This window comes from Balaenoptera borealis (assembly GCF_965194805.1).
Source record: "Balaenoptera borealis genome assembly, chromosome: 12".
NCBI lineage: Eukaryota > Metazoa > Chordata > Mammalia > Artiodactyla > Balaenopteridae > Balaenoptera > Balaenoptera borealis.
The window spans coordinates 100,440,434-100,454,633 of record NC_138869.1 but is presented as its reverse complement, the minus strand read 5'-3'; the positions used below and the strand labels follow the sequence as shown (position 1 = coordinate 100,454,633).

The 14,200-nt window shown below is 35.6% G+C and overlaps 1 protein-coding gene across 11 annotated transcripts in view; it reads left to right on the top strand.

Moving 5' to 3' along the window:
• Positions 1-14,200, top strand: part of HIVEP1 (HIVEP zinc finger 1) — a 145,989-nt gene that overhangs the window by 68,466 nt on the left and 63,323 nt on the right. For 10 of the 11 annotated variants that reach the window (XM_082344487.1, XM_082344491.1, XM_082344486.1 and 7 more), the window contains 2 exons: positions 8,372-8,425; positions 9,105-9,164. In XM_082344487.1, coding sequence (XP_082200613.1) covers positions 8,372-8,425; positions 9,105-9,164 — 114 coding nt within the window. Of the gene's footprint in view, positions 1-8,371; positions 8,426-8,927; positions 8,975-9,104; positions 9,165-14,200 lie in introns of those variants that run through there. The other variant, XM_082344483.1, reaches the window with a different exon arrangement.

Here is a 14,200-nt window from a genome sequence, read left to right as displayed (position 1 = left end):
TGTCAAAGAAACCAGGTTTTTCGTCTTGTAGAATTTTTCATTATTGGTTCATTTTTAAATGGTCAAATATGTAAATAGATTTCTTTAAGAATTGTTTTAACTGGTGGCTTTAAGTTTCCAGATATTCTTTAGGTATCATCAGATTATATTTGAACATGCATTTGTTGGCTAACATCACTCTATTTATGGCTTTCTTTAGGGCTTTCAAGCTACCTTTGTAGATTTGAAATACAGAATGCCCTTTGAAATAAAAATTTACAAGAAAAAATAAGACAAAATAGATAAAATTAAAGACAACTATGAGAGGTGCCCGTAGCTATGCATCAGATAATGACTGTATTATGTCTGCTAAATTTGTGGGAGGGGCTCAAGGAAGAATGTGGATTTCTACATTCATGGATCCCTAGTTGCTATTTATCAATGCTTTTATTTGTCCTTAATATTGGTCTGTTCTTCCATTCCCATCAATAACTCTTGTCTAATTTTTACCAGTCTCTAAGACCCCTTAACATAAACGCTAAACTCCTTTTTCTTGTAGACAACCATGCCTCTTACCTCAATGAAATTGTGAAAGTTGGATATGAACTCCCTCTAACTCATCCTTCTCATCAGCAGACTTTACCCAACACATCCTTCTCCTTCTCTTCCCTCTGACCTCAGGGAATCGCCCTGGGTGTTTCCCTATTCAGAACCAGCCCTCCGCCCAGACTTGACGCTGGCCCCCACTTTCTTCAGTGCCTTGCCCTTCACATCCCACACTCTCGCCTGTATCTTTACTCCCTTTTTATTGGTTCCTTCCCTTGGGTTTATAAACATCTTTGAAAAACACATCAAATTAGACAACCCACCCTTGACCCTGTGTTTCTCTCTGGCCCCCAAATTCACTCTCTTGTTTTTTGATGAGTGTTTTGAAAGACAGTTGTGCTCTGTTCTCTCCTCCACCTCCTGTCCCATCACTTTCTCAGCCCTCTGCCCTCCGCCCTCTCATTCCACTGCAGGCTCCGGGAAGCATCACCAGGACCTCTTAATTGCTCAATCCAGTGGAAGCTTTTTCAGTCTTTATCAGTTGCATCATCTACTGATTTGATAATGAAACACTGTTTTCTTGACTTCTGTGGCCAAATTGTTTCTGGTTCTCCTAATTTTTTTTCAGCCATTCTTTTCCTTTCTTTTCTTTTCTTTTTTGTCTTTTTCTTGGGTTTCTCTACTTCTCATCCCAAGGATTCTTAACTGGAGGGTAGGTGGCCCATTAAAACCACTTGGCAAAGCTTTCAAAACTTATACAATCTGGGCCACCATTCCTATAGTTTCTGATTCAGTAGGTCCTTCTAGAAGCCTATAATATAGTTGTTCTTTGATATTCTATTATATGAAGGTACCATAATTTACTTAACCATTTCTCAAGTATTCAACACATATTTATTGAGCATCTACTATATTCTGGGTGCCATCGGTTATTTAGGTTTTTTTCTGTTATGAAAAGTACTCTGATGAATAGCCTTTGTTCCACTCCTTTCATAGCCTCAGTCTAGATTTCCAGTAGTTGAATCAATATATTAAAATACAGAGATGGGTTTCAAGGATCTTGATGCCTATGGCCAAATTACTTCATAGAATAGTTATATTTTTGCTTCCACCTACCCTGTGGTATGGTTTTAGCAACCAGTTATGTAAGACGGTAGCTCTCAGATCCTGTGTGTTTAGACCTGTTGTCTCCGGATTTATGCTGCAAACTGCTGGGAGTGCCTGACTCTGTCTTGTTTTCTGCGTCTTTGCCTCTCCAGCCTCCTCACGCTCCCCTCCCTGAATTTCCTCCTCCTCTAGACAAGATCTCTCCTTTTCTTCTCTGCGTATTCAGCCCATGTATTATTTCTTCCATGAAGGTGTTGCAGGACCAGTCTTCCTATTTCCGAGACAGCTGCATTCACACCCTTCAGTGTTCCCCTAATACCCCATGGACTTAGTCACACAGTTACCGCGTGTAGAGGGATTGCTCATTTACTTCTATAAGTTCCTACCTATAAGATTATTCATCTTTGTGTATCCTTAGTGCTAGCCCACAGGAGCTAATAAATATATTCTGAACTGAATGAACCATTCACTGTATTAATGTATTTATGTTTTAGAAACTACCCAGGGTCTTTCATATGATCTGGAAATTTGGAATTTAAAACCTATAGCCAGCCGACATTTCTTTAAAAAATAATTTGATCGCATTTTTAGGGTTTTTAGTTTTTATTAAATTTAAATAATATTTATTTTTATATTAAAATATTTATTATAGATAATTTAGTAATTGAAGAAAATAGAAATAACATTAAAACTGTTAATAATCAGATAATCATTACATTTGAGCCTATTTCTTTATAGATCTGTGTGTGTATGTATATGTACATGTACATCTGTGTGGCACAAAATGTTCTTACGTAATACACTTTGAGCATTTTTTCTATCAATAAGTATTTTTAAAACATTTTAATGGCTAAATAATATTCTATTGTATGGAAGTACCATAGTTCTTTAACTAGTCCTTTATTGTTTTACATGTAAAATTGTCCGCAAGTAATTAATTTAACATAAATGCTACCGTAAATACAGCAGTAGCGATTCCTTTACTGAACAAGTATGTGTTGAGGCTCTAGTGATCTAAGCACTTATGCACTCTGTTGAATAAGATATAGTTTTAATGAAGAAAGCGGGTGAGCATGCAGGCTCTCGGAATATCCCGTGATCAATGCTGCTCTGGGCCTTAGAACACTGTGCTGGGGGCGCAGACCAGGGCCTGGGGGAAGGGTCAGGGAAGGCTTCCTAAAGGAAGTGATAGGTTATTGGCTAATTTCTCTGTTTTAGGGTGTTCATTAGAATACCACTTCATTAATATGATGAAGCGTATCCTTTTTTATTTATCGTGGAGGGTATTTTGTTTTGTTTTTGTTTACACTAGAGATAGGTGTTTTAATCAAGTACATTTTGGACATTATTTAAATTACCTTCCCCTCACCCCCGTCCTGTGACAAATGATAACAACATGCTTCCTAGTACTGAAATGTCTTTGCATGCTCGTTGTACACCCTACTTGGACGTGGCTTTCTAATTTTGGAGTGTACTTCTGGATGTAGATTGTTACATCCATATTCATTTGTGAGGCTTGTGTGGAGTGTTGATTCTTCTGCCCCTTCAGTCACATTTTGATATCAGGGTTATAGCAGCTTTTAAAAATGATTTAGAACACCTTTTGTGTTAGCTTGTGCTCTGGGACAGTTTAGGAAATGCCTTATTCTTCAAAATTGGTAAGAATTTGATAATAAAACCATCTTGGCCTTTAACCTCTAAAAAAGTAATTCTGTGTTATTCTCTGGTAACTTTCTCAATCACCCCTTGTTATTCTAGTTGAGGTTTTCTCTTTCTGGATCAAGTTGAGTAATTTTATTTTTTTCTAGAATTTTTACTAGTAAATCACAGTTTTCAAATTCATTAGTGCCGAGTTGAGTCTCCTTTTTTTTTTTTTTTTTTTTTTACTTATTTCAAGCAATATTTTTCAGTTTGAAATATTACTAGTCTAGACAATCATTTTGGGCATTATTGTAGAGTCTGACTCCCTGAAAGACATAGGTCTAGAGATAAGAAAGATGTGTAACTTACAGGTTAAAACGTGTTACTTAACAAAGGTAGGTTTCCTTAGCTGATTTAGTAGTGAACACTGGGGTCATCATTTAGACGACCATGCATACGTGGTTATGGGTATTGGATGCATTTTTAACATTACGTCATTGTCATATATTTAGTCGAATTGAAATAGCTCTAGCAGTTACCAGTGAGAATAGGGAGCTTGTACTGACGTGTGATGAGGGACATGGGAGTTAGGCTTATTCAGTAGTAAAAATAGTGCAGTCACATATGGTGATCTTTTTTCAATCAGATGGTATCTCTTTCAGTAAATAGAGGTGCCTTTTACAGTTCTTTAGGATCTACTTCATAAAATTTACTGTTAGTGTTTCCACTTTATGTTTGTAGGGCTCAGTGAAGAAGGAGAGCCTCTAGGTGTCAGAGCAGAAGTTATGGGTGCCTATCAGAACAGCAGGAGAGAAGGATGAGCTACTAGAATTAGAGTAGAGATCACTTAACTCCTTGATAATCTAATGGAGTGATAAATAGTTGATTCAGGTGCTTTCAGTGCACTGATGCAATTTCCCAAATGTAGAAATCATTTATAACATTAAGGAAGATAAAACGCCAGGCTCTTACATGAAACCACCTAATGCCAGTTTCAGTTTGTGTGCAGATACTCCTTTTTCCCTTTTTTCAGAATGCACGCGTGCTTCTGTGTGTCACTTGGCAGGTTATCGTCAGCATTATTAAGACCAGTAAATCACTCAGTCCGCCTTACTGTCGTTGTTACTAATGATCACCAGATACATAGCTGTGGAGAGACGGATCCTACATGCAGGGGTGGTGGCACAGAGGAGGAAGCAGTGGCTCTGAGGAGGGCGTCAGAGCAGGTTTCCTAGAGGAGGTGACATCCTGAAGGGATGGGGTGGGCGGGCAGCTAGCTGGAGGAGTCTCAGGGGCCCGAGGGAGCCTGCGCAGGGGCGTGGCCGGAGCTGCAGAGGAGGGACTGGGATGAATGCCAGAGACCTGTGTTCGCTGCACAGGGGATCAGGCTTTATATTTACCATCAAACTGATGTTCAAATGCTTGTTTAAGAGGTAGAATAATCCGTAAGCTCCTCCAGGGGAGCCATTCTTTTAGCTTTACATTTCTGGTTCTTCCTTTTGTACCTGACACCAGGTGGACATTCAGTGCAATATAAAACCCTCGGCAGTTGTTGAACGAAATCCTAACAATTTAATGGGTTGGTCCCCAAAGCTATGATGTTATGTCCTGAGTCACAGGGCTCTTGAGGAGTGGTGTCGAGGATCTGAGATGGTACAGGAGACCCATCGCCCCCGCTTCACCGCAGGGTGCAAAGGGTCAGAGAGCAGGCGCTTGCTCATCTGAAGATTGCTTTATTTTTCTAAATGATTTGTTTTTAATTATCTAGTCTTCTTCCCAGAACCCCAAAAGAACGGTGGTTTCCCAAGGGCTCCAGGACTTTTTTTTTTTTTTTTTGGCTCAGTGGTTTCAGATTATGCTTCACAAATCAACATTTTTTTCTTTATTTACAATTATTTACCTATGATGAAAACAAAATGTTTTGCATTGTTTTCTTGTACAAACAAGAGTTTTAAAATATGTAAGGCATTGAAGAAGATTGTTCATAGCCTTTACCGTTAACAAATAGTTTCTGTGCTTTACCAGAGAAGAAAAACTGTAAGAGGGTGTACATTTTTAATAGTTGCAGAGCCAAAATCTAACCTACACTGTCAGTACCCTTCCTCTCGGCCTGCCACTCTTTCAGCCACGGGCCCTTCTGGATCTTAGGGACAATTATGGATCCATTCACGTGTTGCTGGGATCTTTTCCAGGCAACAACTCCAAGTGTATTTAGTAAAAACTTAATTAATTAGAATTACATCGTAATTTAAATACGGTAAGAACTCATTACAGTAAGAATATGTTACTTATTTTAGATTTACCACTGGTGTGAATGTCAATTTTGCATGTATATCTGTTTTTATTATTAAGCAACAGAGAAACTACTGTTTATTTCTGAATGTGTAGTCTTTGTGAAATTATTACCTCAGATAACAGTGACACTGGGGAGGGCATGACGGAAGATGTCTCAGAATCTGAGATCCCGTTATAAACCACACGCACCCCCCTGCCAATCAGGGCTTACAATGAGATATGTCCTGGCTGGGAAGTGTTGCCCTTGGTTGAGAACTGCCCTTTCTATCCGTGAGTGTCAAGCTGCAGGTTTGCTCCAGCAGTGGGTTGTGAAATCAGTGTATTTGAGCAAGGCAGCATTTTCCATTTTTACTAGGAAAGGATAGAAATTAGAGTGTGGGTAAGTTGGTTTCTGAATTATGTATACACTTAATATATATAGATACACATGTGTAATTGGTTGGAATATAAAAATATCTTTCTTACTCTGGGTCATAGTGAAAAAAATGATAAATGTTGCTTTTAAATACTAGTAAATTGCCTTGTCTGAACCAATTAAGAGCATATAATAAATGAGTACTTTCTCTGTAGTTTTTGAGAGTGTCTTTAAAACATCATATTTTACCAGGAGAATTATAAAACATAGGTTAACTATAAACAGGACTTTTTCTAAAAATTGAGGCAAAATCTTATAATGGCTATTATAAGCTCTCTCACTGAAGGTTGTATTTACCTATTGAACTGGAGCTCCAGGTAAAGGCATTTAAGTAGATGCCTATACCTAACACACTAGATATCCTAAATCTACTGATTTATACACAAATATAAATTGAGGTCATTTTTGCAAGAATTTGTTATGTTAAAGTACAAACAGAAGGTGGTCAAACCTCAATATACTAAATAGAAGCTATTCTTTAAATATATGTCAAGTCATGAGTTTTTGCTGCCTTGAGCCCCAGTTGGTTCTATTAATAAAAAGTTGTTTTATTGTATAATGCCAAATTATGTGTGCATAAACTCTTAAACACAGTCATTACTACTATGAATATATATAATATATATGTATATATTATTTATGGTTCTCAAGTTTGGACAAACTGCTGGCATAGAAATAATAGTGCTTTTCATTTTTATGTTTCTCAAAGACTGTGTATTTAATATTTATTTACATTTTGAATGTCTCCAATGTACTTAGTGCATTTTATTTTTTGAAAAAGTGGGCCTTGTCTTTTTGTTACTTGTATTAATACAGATTTCATCCATACATTTGGAATTCTCCTTTTGAAGTAAAAGTACTGCTAAGTGCAGGATCTACTTTCTGCATTTAATAAGGGTTTTTTTTTTTTCAGTACTGTTTTCCAATTTCACTCATCATTTCATGAGAAATAACTAAAGTTTGTAAATGAGAAAAAATTGTATTATTTCCAAAGATTGTCTCTTCTCCCCTCAAATCTTATCCTGGACCTGGTAATTAGCAGGAAGCCAATAGGACATTGCTGTGGGGAGTGCGTTTGTCAGGATGAAGCTGTAGTTACGATTAACCATTGCTTGTTTCCTTTATTCTAATGCTCCCCCTCCCCCTTGATATGGCAGGCTGGATGGATCGATATGCAACTGAAAGAAGTTTGATCAGTAAATCGAAGGTTCTGTGGATTTCTGGCTTTTCTGGAAAGGCTGATGGGGAAAAGGCAGATAGAACCAGAGCTTGAAGGGCATATGGTGGGATCTGTGCCCTATTTAGTTGGGGAAGGATGCCATTTTGGAGGCTGCATCTTCCACGGCCAGTGGAGAGCATTTTGGGAGCTGCTGGTGGACGCTGGGAGGCATGAATGGCTGACATACCAATGTTTTGAAAGCATTTAAACTATACGCCAAGGGACTATCTAAAAGGTTGCATAAGTATGGTTACTGTATTCATTTCAGTAGAAAATAGTACCCTAGGAATTTTGTTACTTTTACCATTATAATTAGCACTTAGACCACTGTATTAAATTTGGAATTGGTTGCTGTCATAATCGTCAAATATATATATCCTTATAAAATTTAAATTAATTGTTACCAAAGTAGAACATGTGCTTACTTACAAAATCGAATTGTGCTCAAAGCTCACATGGGAGACCTACAGGCTCTGGGCCCACGTACCTCCCTCTCCCATCCGCTCCTGAGGCAGCCATCCCAACTGTTCGTTAGTTATTGCTTCTTTCAAAACTGCGTGCATATATAGCACTTCTGTAGTCATTAGTTTTATCTGGTATCTTTAATGCAGTGTTCTACCCTCACACTTCATGGATAACTGCTCTGTAATCAGGGGTTAGCAAAAGTGATGGGTACTGGGTTGCTGCTCTTCAGCCCATCATTTCCTTCATTTTTCCATCCTTTCTTTTATTTCTTCCATGTTTGGCTTAGGTCTGAGGCCATCTATGAACTTTGCTTAGACTTGTTTCTAAGCCAGTAGGCATTTGCTCTATCTCTCTAATAAAATCTGTGTGTCTTCATAAAGAAAGAATTATGTTTACATACTTTAATTAATCAGCTAAACATTTTTAAACTATGGTTCAGTATTTAAAATGCACTAATTACTTGCATTGTGGAAACAATTGGAAGCAGTCCTTGTGACTAAGACATAATTAAAATTATAAGTATAATTTTTAAAAGGACTTTATTATTACTTTAACAGTTTACACATATTTGTTTCAAATAATTCATTCAACAAATATTTATTGCTATGCATCAGGTACTGTTTATAAGTAGTATATTTGTTTTACTGTATTCTTATTTGTGTATGATGAATTGACTTATAATTTTTTGTTGCTGTTTTTCTTAGACAAAATTGAAGAAGCACAAAAAGAACTCAATGGGGCAGAAGTGTCAAAAAAAGGTAAATTAAAATCAACCCCAGTATAGGCTTTATTCTTGCAGAGATTCCTGTATAAATATCTTATTATTGCAACCTCTCTAAATGAATCAGTGTAAACATATCCCAAAGTTAAAAATCACCTTAAACTGATTAATACCTAAAAGTCTATGGACTTTACTTTATGAAATGTTTTAACTGCATAGCATATTCTGTAACTGTTTCCCACATATTACTATTTTGCTGGTGGGAATATGAAAGATTGTTGCAGCTTTTCTGAAAGTCCTGTTTGGGAGACTGTCCCATAGCAATCAAGTTACCAGTATAATGGGTACTGATGGTACTGTGTTCACATATGTGTGTGCATATGTGTGTTCACGTGGTGCAGTATTCTTTCTGAAATGACAAAAACCTAAGACAACTAAAATAACCCAAATGTTAGTCATTGCGGGAATAATTGCATCAATTGTAGTACCTTCATATTTTGGGATGTTATGCAGCTTTTAAAAAATGTTAATTATTTCAGTTGACTGTGGTGATTTGTTGCAATGGTGAGAAAAGGAGCAGAGGAAGGTGATTAACTTTTATTTATCTGGATTTTGTTCTTTCACTTGTTATAATGGGTAAATTTTGTGTAAAGAATAAAAAGCTTAAAAGCAAAAATCGGTTTTCATCACAGAAAGCATACTGATTATTTTCCCAGGTAATATGAAAAAATGCTTTCGATGTACAGCAGCCTGTGGGAGGGGAGGAAGAAAGGAAGGTGGGTAGAGTTCCAACACTCTGTTAATGTGTAAAATTGAATAGAAGGATCTACGGTTCTCTTTATGACATTTAGATTTCATGATTTATTATTGCTTTATCCTTGTTGTATCTTCTAATTACAGTGGGATATTTTGGCAGAGTAATTTAGCTACGTAGGATTCCAATGGAAAGTCTTTTTTTTAAATCTAGTTAGGTTCCTAACTAGGTATCATTAGTGGAAATAATTTCCGGTTGTCCAGCTTCTCTATCCCTTGGACCAGCCCGTGAAGTCTCCAGGGTTGTTTGGGGTTGGTCTGAGTAGTGACGCTGTGATGCACGGACACCTTAAAGTGTCTTCCTTCTTTTTTCTCTCCCCTCACCCACCATGGGATCTCTGGGAGGCCCATATCAAATATGACCCTTTAATGACACTCTTGCAGAAACACAAGTCTAAGAAGAGCAGAGAAGTCACCACAGCCACACCGTTCCTTTGAAAGGTTGACTAAATATCCCTTCCCACATTGCTGAAATCATGAAGCATTTGAGACACTCAGGCTATAAGAACCTAACAATTTAAAGTTCTTTGTCACGGTCAATCTTTTCCGCATCTACTGATGGTTTAGAGCTGCTTCAGTTAGGAAAATAAATGTGTTCTTGTCTTCCTTTTCCCTCTTTCCTACCCCTGTGGCAAAGAGCTTTAAAAACCATGAACTAAATGTCTGATAGGAAGGAGGAAATGGAACAGAGATTCTAGAAAAAGAAATTGGATAATGAGGTTGAAAATAGTCCAGTGGGCTGCATTTGGCAGGCTACACTTATTTAAGACCTAGGATGAATACCAAGTGAGCGGTGTTCTGTGCAATTCACTGCCTAGAATTTCTACTCAGCTTTCATTTTTACATACGCATTCTGGGCAAATTAAAAATAAAATAGTTTTCCTCCAAAATATAATTGAGGAGTAACATCAGTTCGTCTTTAACAACATGAGATAAAATTTTTGAGTAATAAACGTCTTGAGATTTCTCAGATCTTTGCTTGCTGAGCTGTCTGTTTGATGAAAGGAAATTCATTTCTTCTTTTGAAGAATATACTTTAAAAATTTAGAGTTATTTATTGTTTTTATTGATTAAGATAAGTCATCTAGAATAGACCACATTTCCACTATTTTTTCCAACATGCTTTTGGTTATTTCCCCTGAAATTTTAACTTTTTCTACATTTGCCTTTTTTTCTACATTGCTCATGTTTCTAAGGCTTCACCTCCATTGAAGATGCTGTGGTCCTTAACCTATTCAAGGTTCTTTCCCCCCCTCTTCTTTTTTTAACCATTAGGACAAGTAACTAATTTATCTTCAGAAGCATTTAGCATACCGGTAGGCTCTTAAGGAAAACAAACCTTGCTTATTGGTAGATTAAAAAAGATATCTTTCCTGTTTTCTCACATTTTAAGGAAGGATTCATCTGTTTAGTATAATACAGTGGCAAAGAAACTGACTTGGCTCATTATACACCAATAGAATAAAGAAGTGCACTAAATTATGGTAATGTATTTTTTTATTCTTTCTCTCTTTTTATGAATGAAAGTCAGATGACTAGAATGTGATTTATTTTGATTTTAACCAATCTGGGGATAAATATAGCATGCAGCATTCATACAATTCTCTATAATGTCTTTATTTTCTTCCTTACAGCACTATTTACTTGGTCTTAACATCCACTGTGCTTGACACTATTTCTAAAATTATTGCACGAGATTTAAATAAAATAAATAGTGAATGTCACAGATGTAGTGATGAATATGTATGAAATAAACTGGGAAGAAATAAATAGATCAGTTAGGAAAGCTTTTATATGCTGTCTCATGAATAAACTTTAATTTTAATACTTTGTTTTAAATTTTTATCACATAATATTTGACACATAAAATAATATATGTAAGTATATGTAATATATATTATTACATATGTAATATGTAATATCATATATTATCACATGTATCATATATTATTATATATATAATGTGTAATATATATTATCATGTACATTTAATACATAATACTTAGTATATGTAATATGCATTATTATAAATCATAAGAATAACATGGTAATCTTTGATTCCAATACCCAGTTTAAGAACTGGCACATTGCTAATAGGTACTGTTGTATCAACCTACATGCTAGTCTCCATTTCATCCCACTATCTGCTTGGTAGAGATATTTAACTGTTCTTAAGTTTACATCATCATTTTAGTGCTTCTTAAAAATAATTGTGTATTCTCAAACAATATCCTTTTTAGTTTTGTCTGAGTTTGAGCTTTAAAAATAAAATATTATTTGCAGTTGGAAAAATTTCATTCTTTTTTATGGCTTAGTGGTATTCCATTCTGTGTATATATATTCCACATCTTCTTTATCCATTCACCTGTTGATGGGCACTTAGGTTGCTTCCATACCTTGGTAATTGTAAATAATGCTGCTGTGAACATTGGGGTACATGTTTCTTTTCAAATTAGTGTTTTTGGTGTTTTGGACGTATACCCAGGAGTGGAATTGCTGGGTCATATGGTAGTTCTATTTTCAGTTTTTTGAGAAACCTCTGTATTGTTTTCCACAGTGGCTGCACCAATTTACATTCCCACCAACAGTGTACCAGGGTTCCCTTTTTTCCACATCTTCACCAATATTTGTTATTGGTGTTCTTTTTGATGATAACCGTTCTGATGGGTGTGAAGTGATACCTCATTGTGGTTTTGAGTTGCATTTCCCTGATGATTAGTCATGTTGAGCATCTTTTCACGTGCCTGTTGGCCATCTGCATTTCCTCTTTGGGAAAATGTCTATTCGGTTCTTCTGCCCCATTTTTTAATCAGGTTTTTTTTTTTTTTTTTTGATGTTGAGTTGTATGAGCTGTTTATGTATGCTGGATATTAATCCCTTATAGGTCACATCATTTGCAAATATTTTCTCCCATTCAGTTGGTTGTCTTTTCATTTTGTTGATGGTTTCCTTTGCTGTGCAAAAGCTGTTAAGTTTAATTAGGTCCCATTTGCTTATTTTTACTTTTATTTCCTTTACTTTAGGAGATGGATCCAAAAAAAATACTGCTGTGATTTATGAAAAAAAGTGTTTTGCCTATGTTTTCCTCTAGGAGTTTTGTAGTATCCAGTCTTACATTTAGGTCTTTAATCCATTCAGAGTTTATTTTTGTATATGGTATTAGAGAATGTTCTAATTTCACTCTTTTACATGTAGCTGTCCAGTTTTCTCAGCACCACTTATTGCAGAGACTGTCTTTTCTCCAGTGTATATTCTTGACTCCTTTGTCATAGATTAATTGACCAAGTCAATGTATTTAATAATATGAGATTATTTGAGTTTTCTTTTTTCTCTTCAATCAGATATTTTTCTTATAATTTATCCATTTTATTAACTATTCCCATTTATTGGCAAAAAGTCATTCATGGTATTCTCTTACTGTCTCTCATTGCTGCTGGATCTGTAGTTGTGTCTCCATTTTCTCACTGTTAATATTGTGCATTTGTGCCTTTTCTCTCTGTCTTGATTAGTCTTGCCAGAGGTTTGTCTGTTTCAGTCCCCTTTTATTGTACCAACTTCTGAGTTTCTTGATATTCTCTTGTATCATACTTTCGCATTTCATTACATTTTGCTCTTTATTATCTCTTCCTCTTTTCTGAGCTTATTCTGTTATGAAATTTCTTAAGTTGGAAACTGGGCTTATTCATTTTTAAGTCTATTCTTTCCTGTTAGAATCATTTAAAGCTATTGATTTCCTTGTAGACCTTGCTTTAGCTATATTAAACATGACTTCATGTTTGCTACTTTCATTAATTTCTGTGCTGGTTTCTTCTTTCACTCTCTTGATAGAATTTTTTTCCCTTGGGGATGGTTGGGGATTTTATTTATTTTTTTGTTAGTGATTTCTGACTTAATTGCATTGTTATGTTAATTTTAAAACCAGTTTGTATTTCTAAAATAATTTGCTCTCTGTTTCTGAATACAGTATAGTCAAAAGTTTCAGGGAATGTTCTATAAAAATGCTCCTAGAATTTATGTTAGAAATTTAGAATTCAGCATTTTACAGATAAATTCACCATTTTACAAAGATGGAAAAGCTGAAGTTGAAAACTGTTAAATAACCTTATCCCAGGGACTGCATCCAGCAAGTGGCATGAGGACTTTTCACGTCTGTGTTGTTCTAATATTATTCTGCATCGTAACTGGAGGAGAGCTGTATTCCAGTGAGAGTTGCATCTGTAGTACAGTTAGTCCTGTTCTAAATTAAGCCTTTGAGTAAAGAGATCACCTTTTAAAAGAATATTGTAATGATTCAGGAAAAAATAGGAGTCAAACAATGGGTATAGAAAAAGGTGGAGATTTTAGGTCAGCTTGCATTGGGATATTTCATATTATTCTGTCTCAAACAGCAAAATCCTGAAATCACCACCATAATACCTACAGTTTCCTTTTAGCAGCCATCACTCTGAAATTATATACTCTAGCCACCAGAAAATTTTTATTTAAAAAATAATTTCAGTTAATCATCTATTTTACCACGTATATGAGAGTAATGGGTCCTAAGGATATAAGCAGTTTATGGCTTAAGAAATACATTAAGGAATCTGTCCTGTTGAAATAACTCTGTGATATTCATACTTGCTCCAAGGAGTCACTTGACAAGTAGGATTTTTGTTAACATAGGCATAATGAATGGCCTGGAATTACCCTCTTGTTATCTGGGGAAGCGTGAGGGAAGTTAGGTTCCTATGTAAAACTAGATTGAGTAATTCAGAAGTGAGTGTGACAGACTAATGAGCAAAAAACTAGATTGTGAACTCTAATTAGTGGGTAAATATGAAAGCCAGAGTTTGCTCACCTACTTTCTTAAATTTTTTTAAGCTCCTTATAATATGAATAAGTTTGCAAGAAGTGAAAAATACTCCCTTTTTTTTTTCTTTTTTAAATAGCACATGTGATATTAAAAAAAAAGAAATGAAGGTTCATTTGGAATAGTATTTTATGTTAATAAGGTTATGCT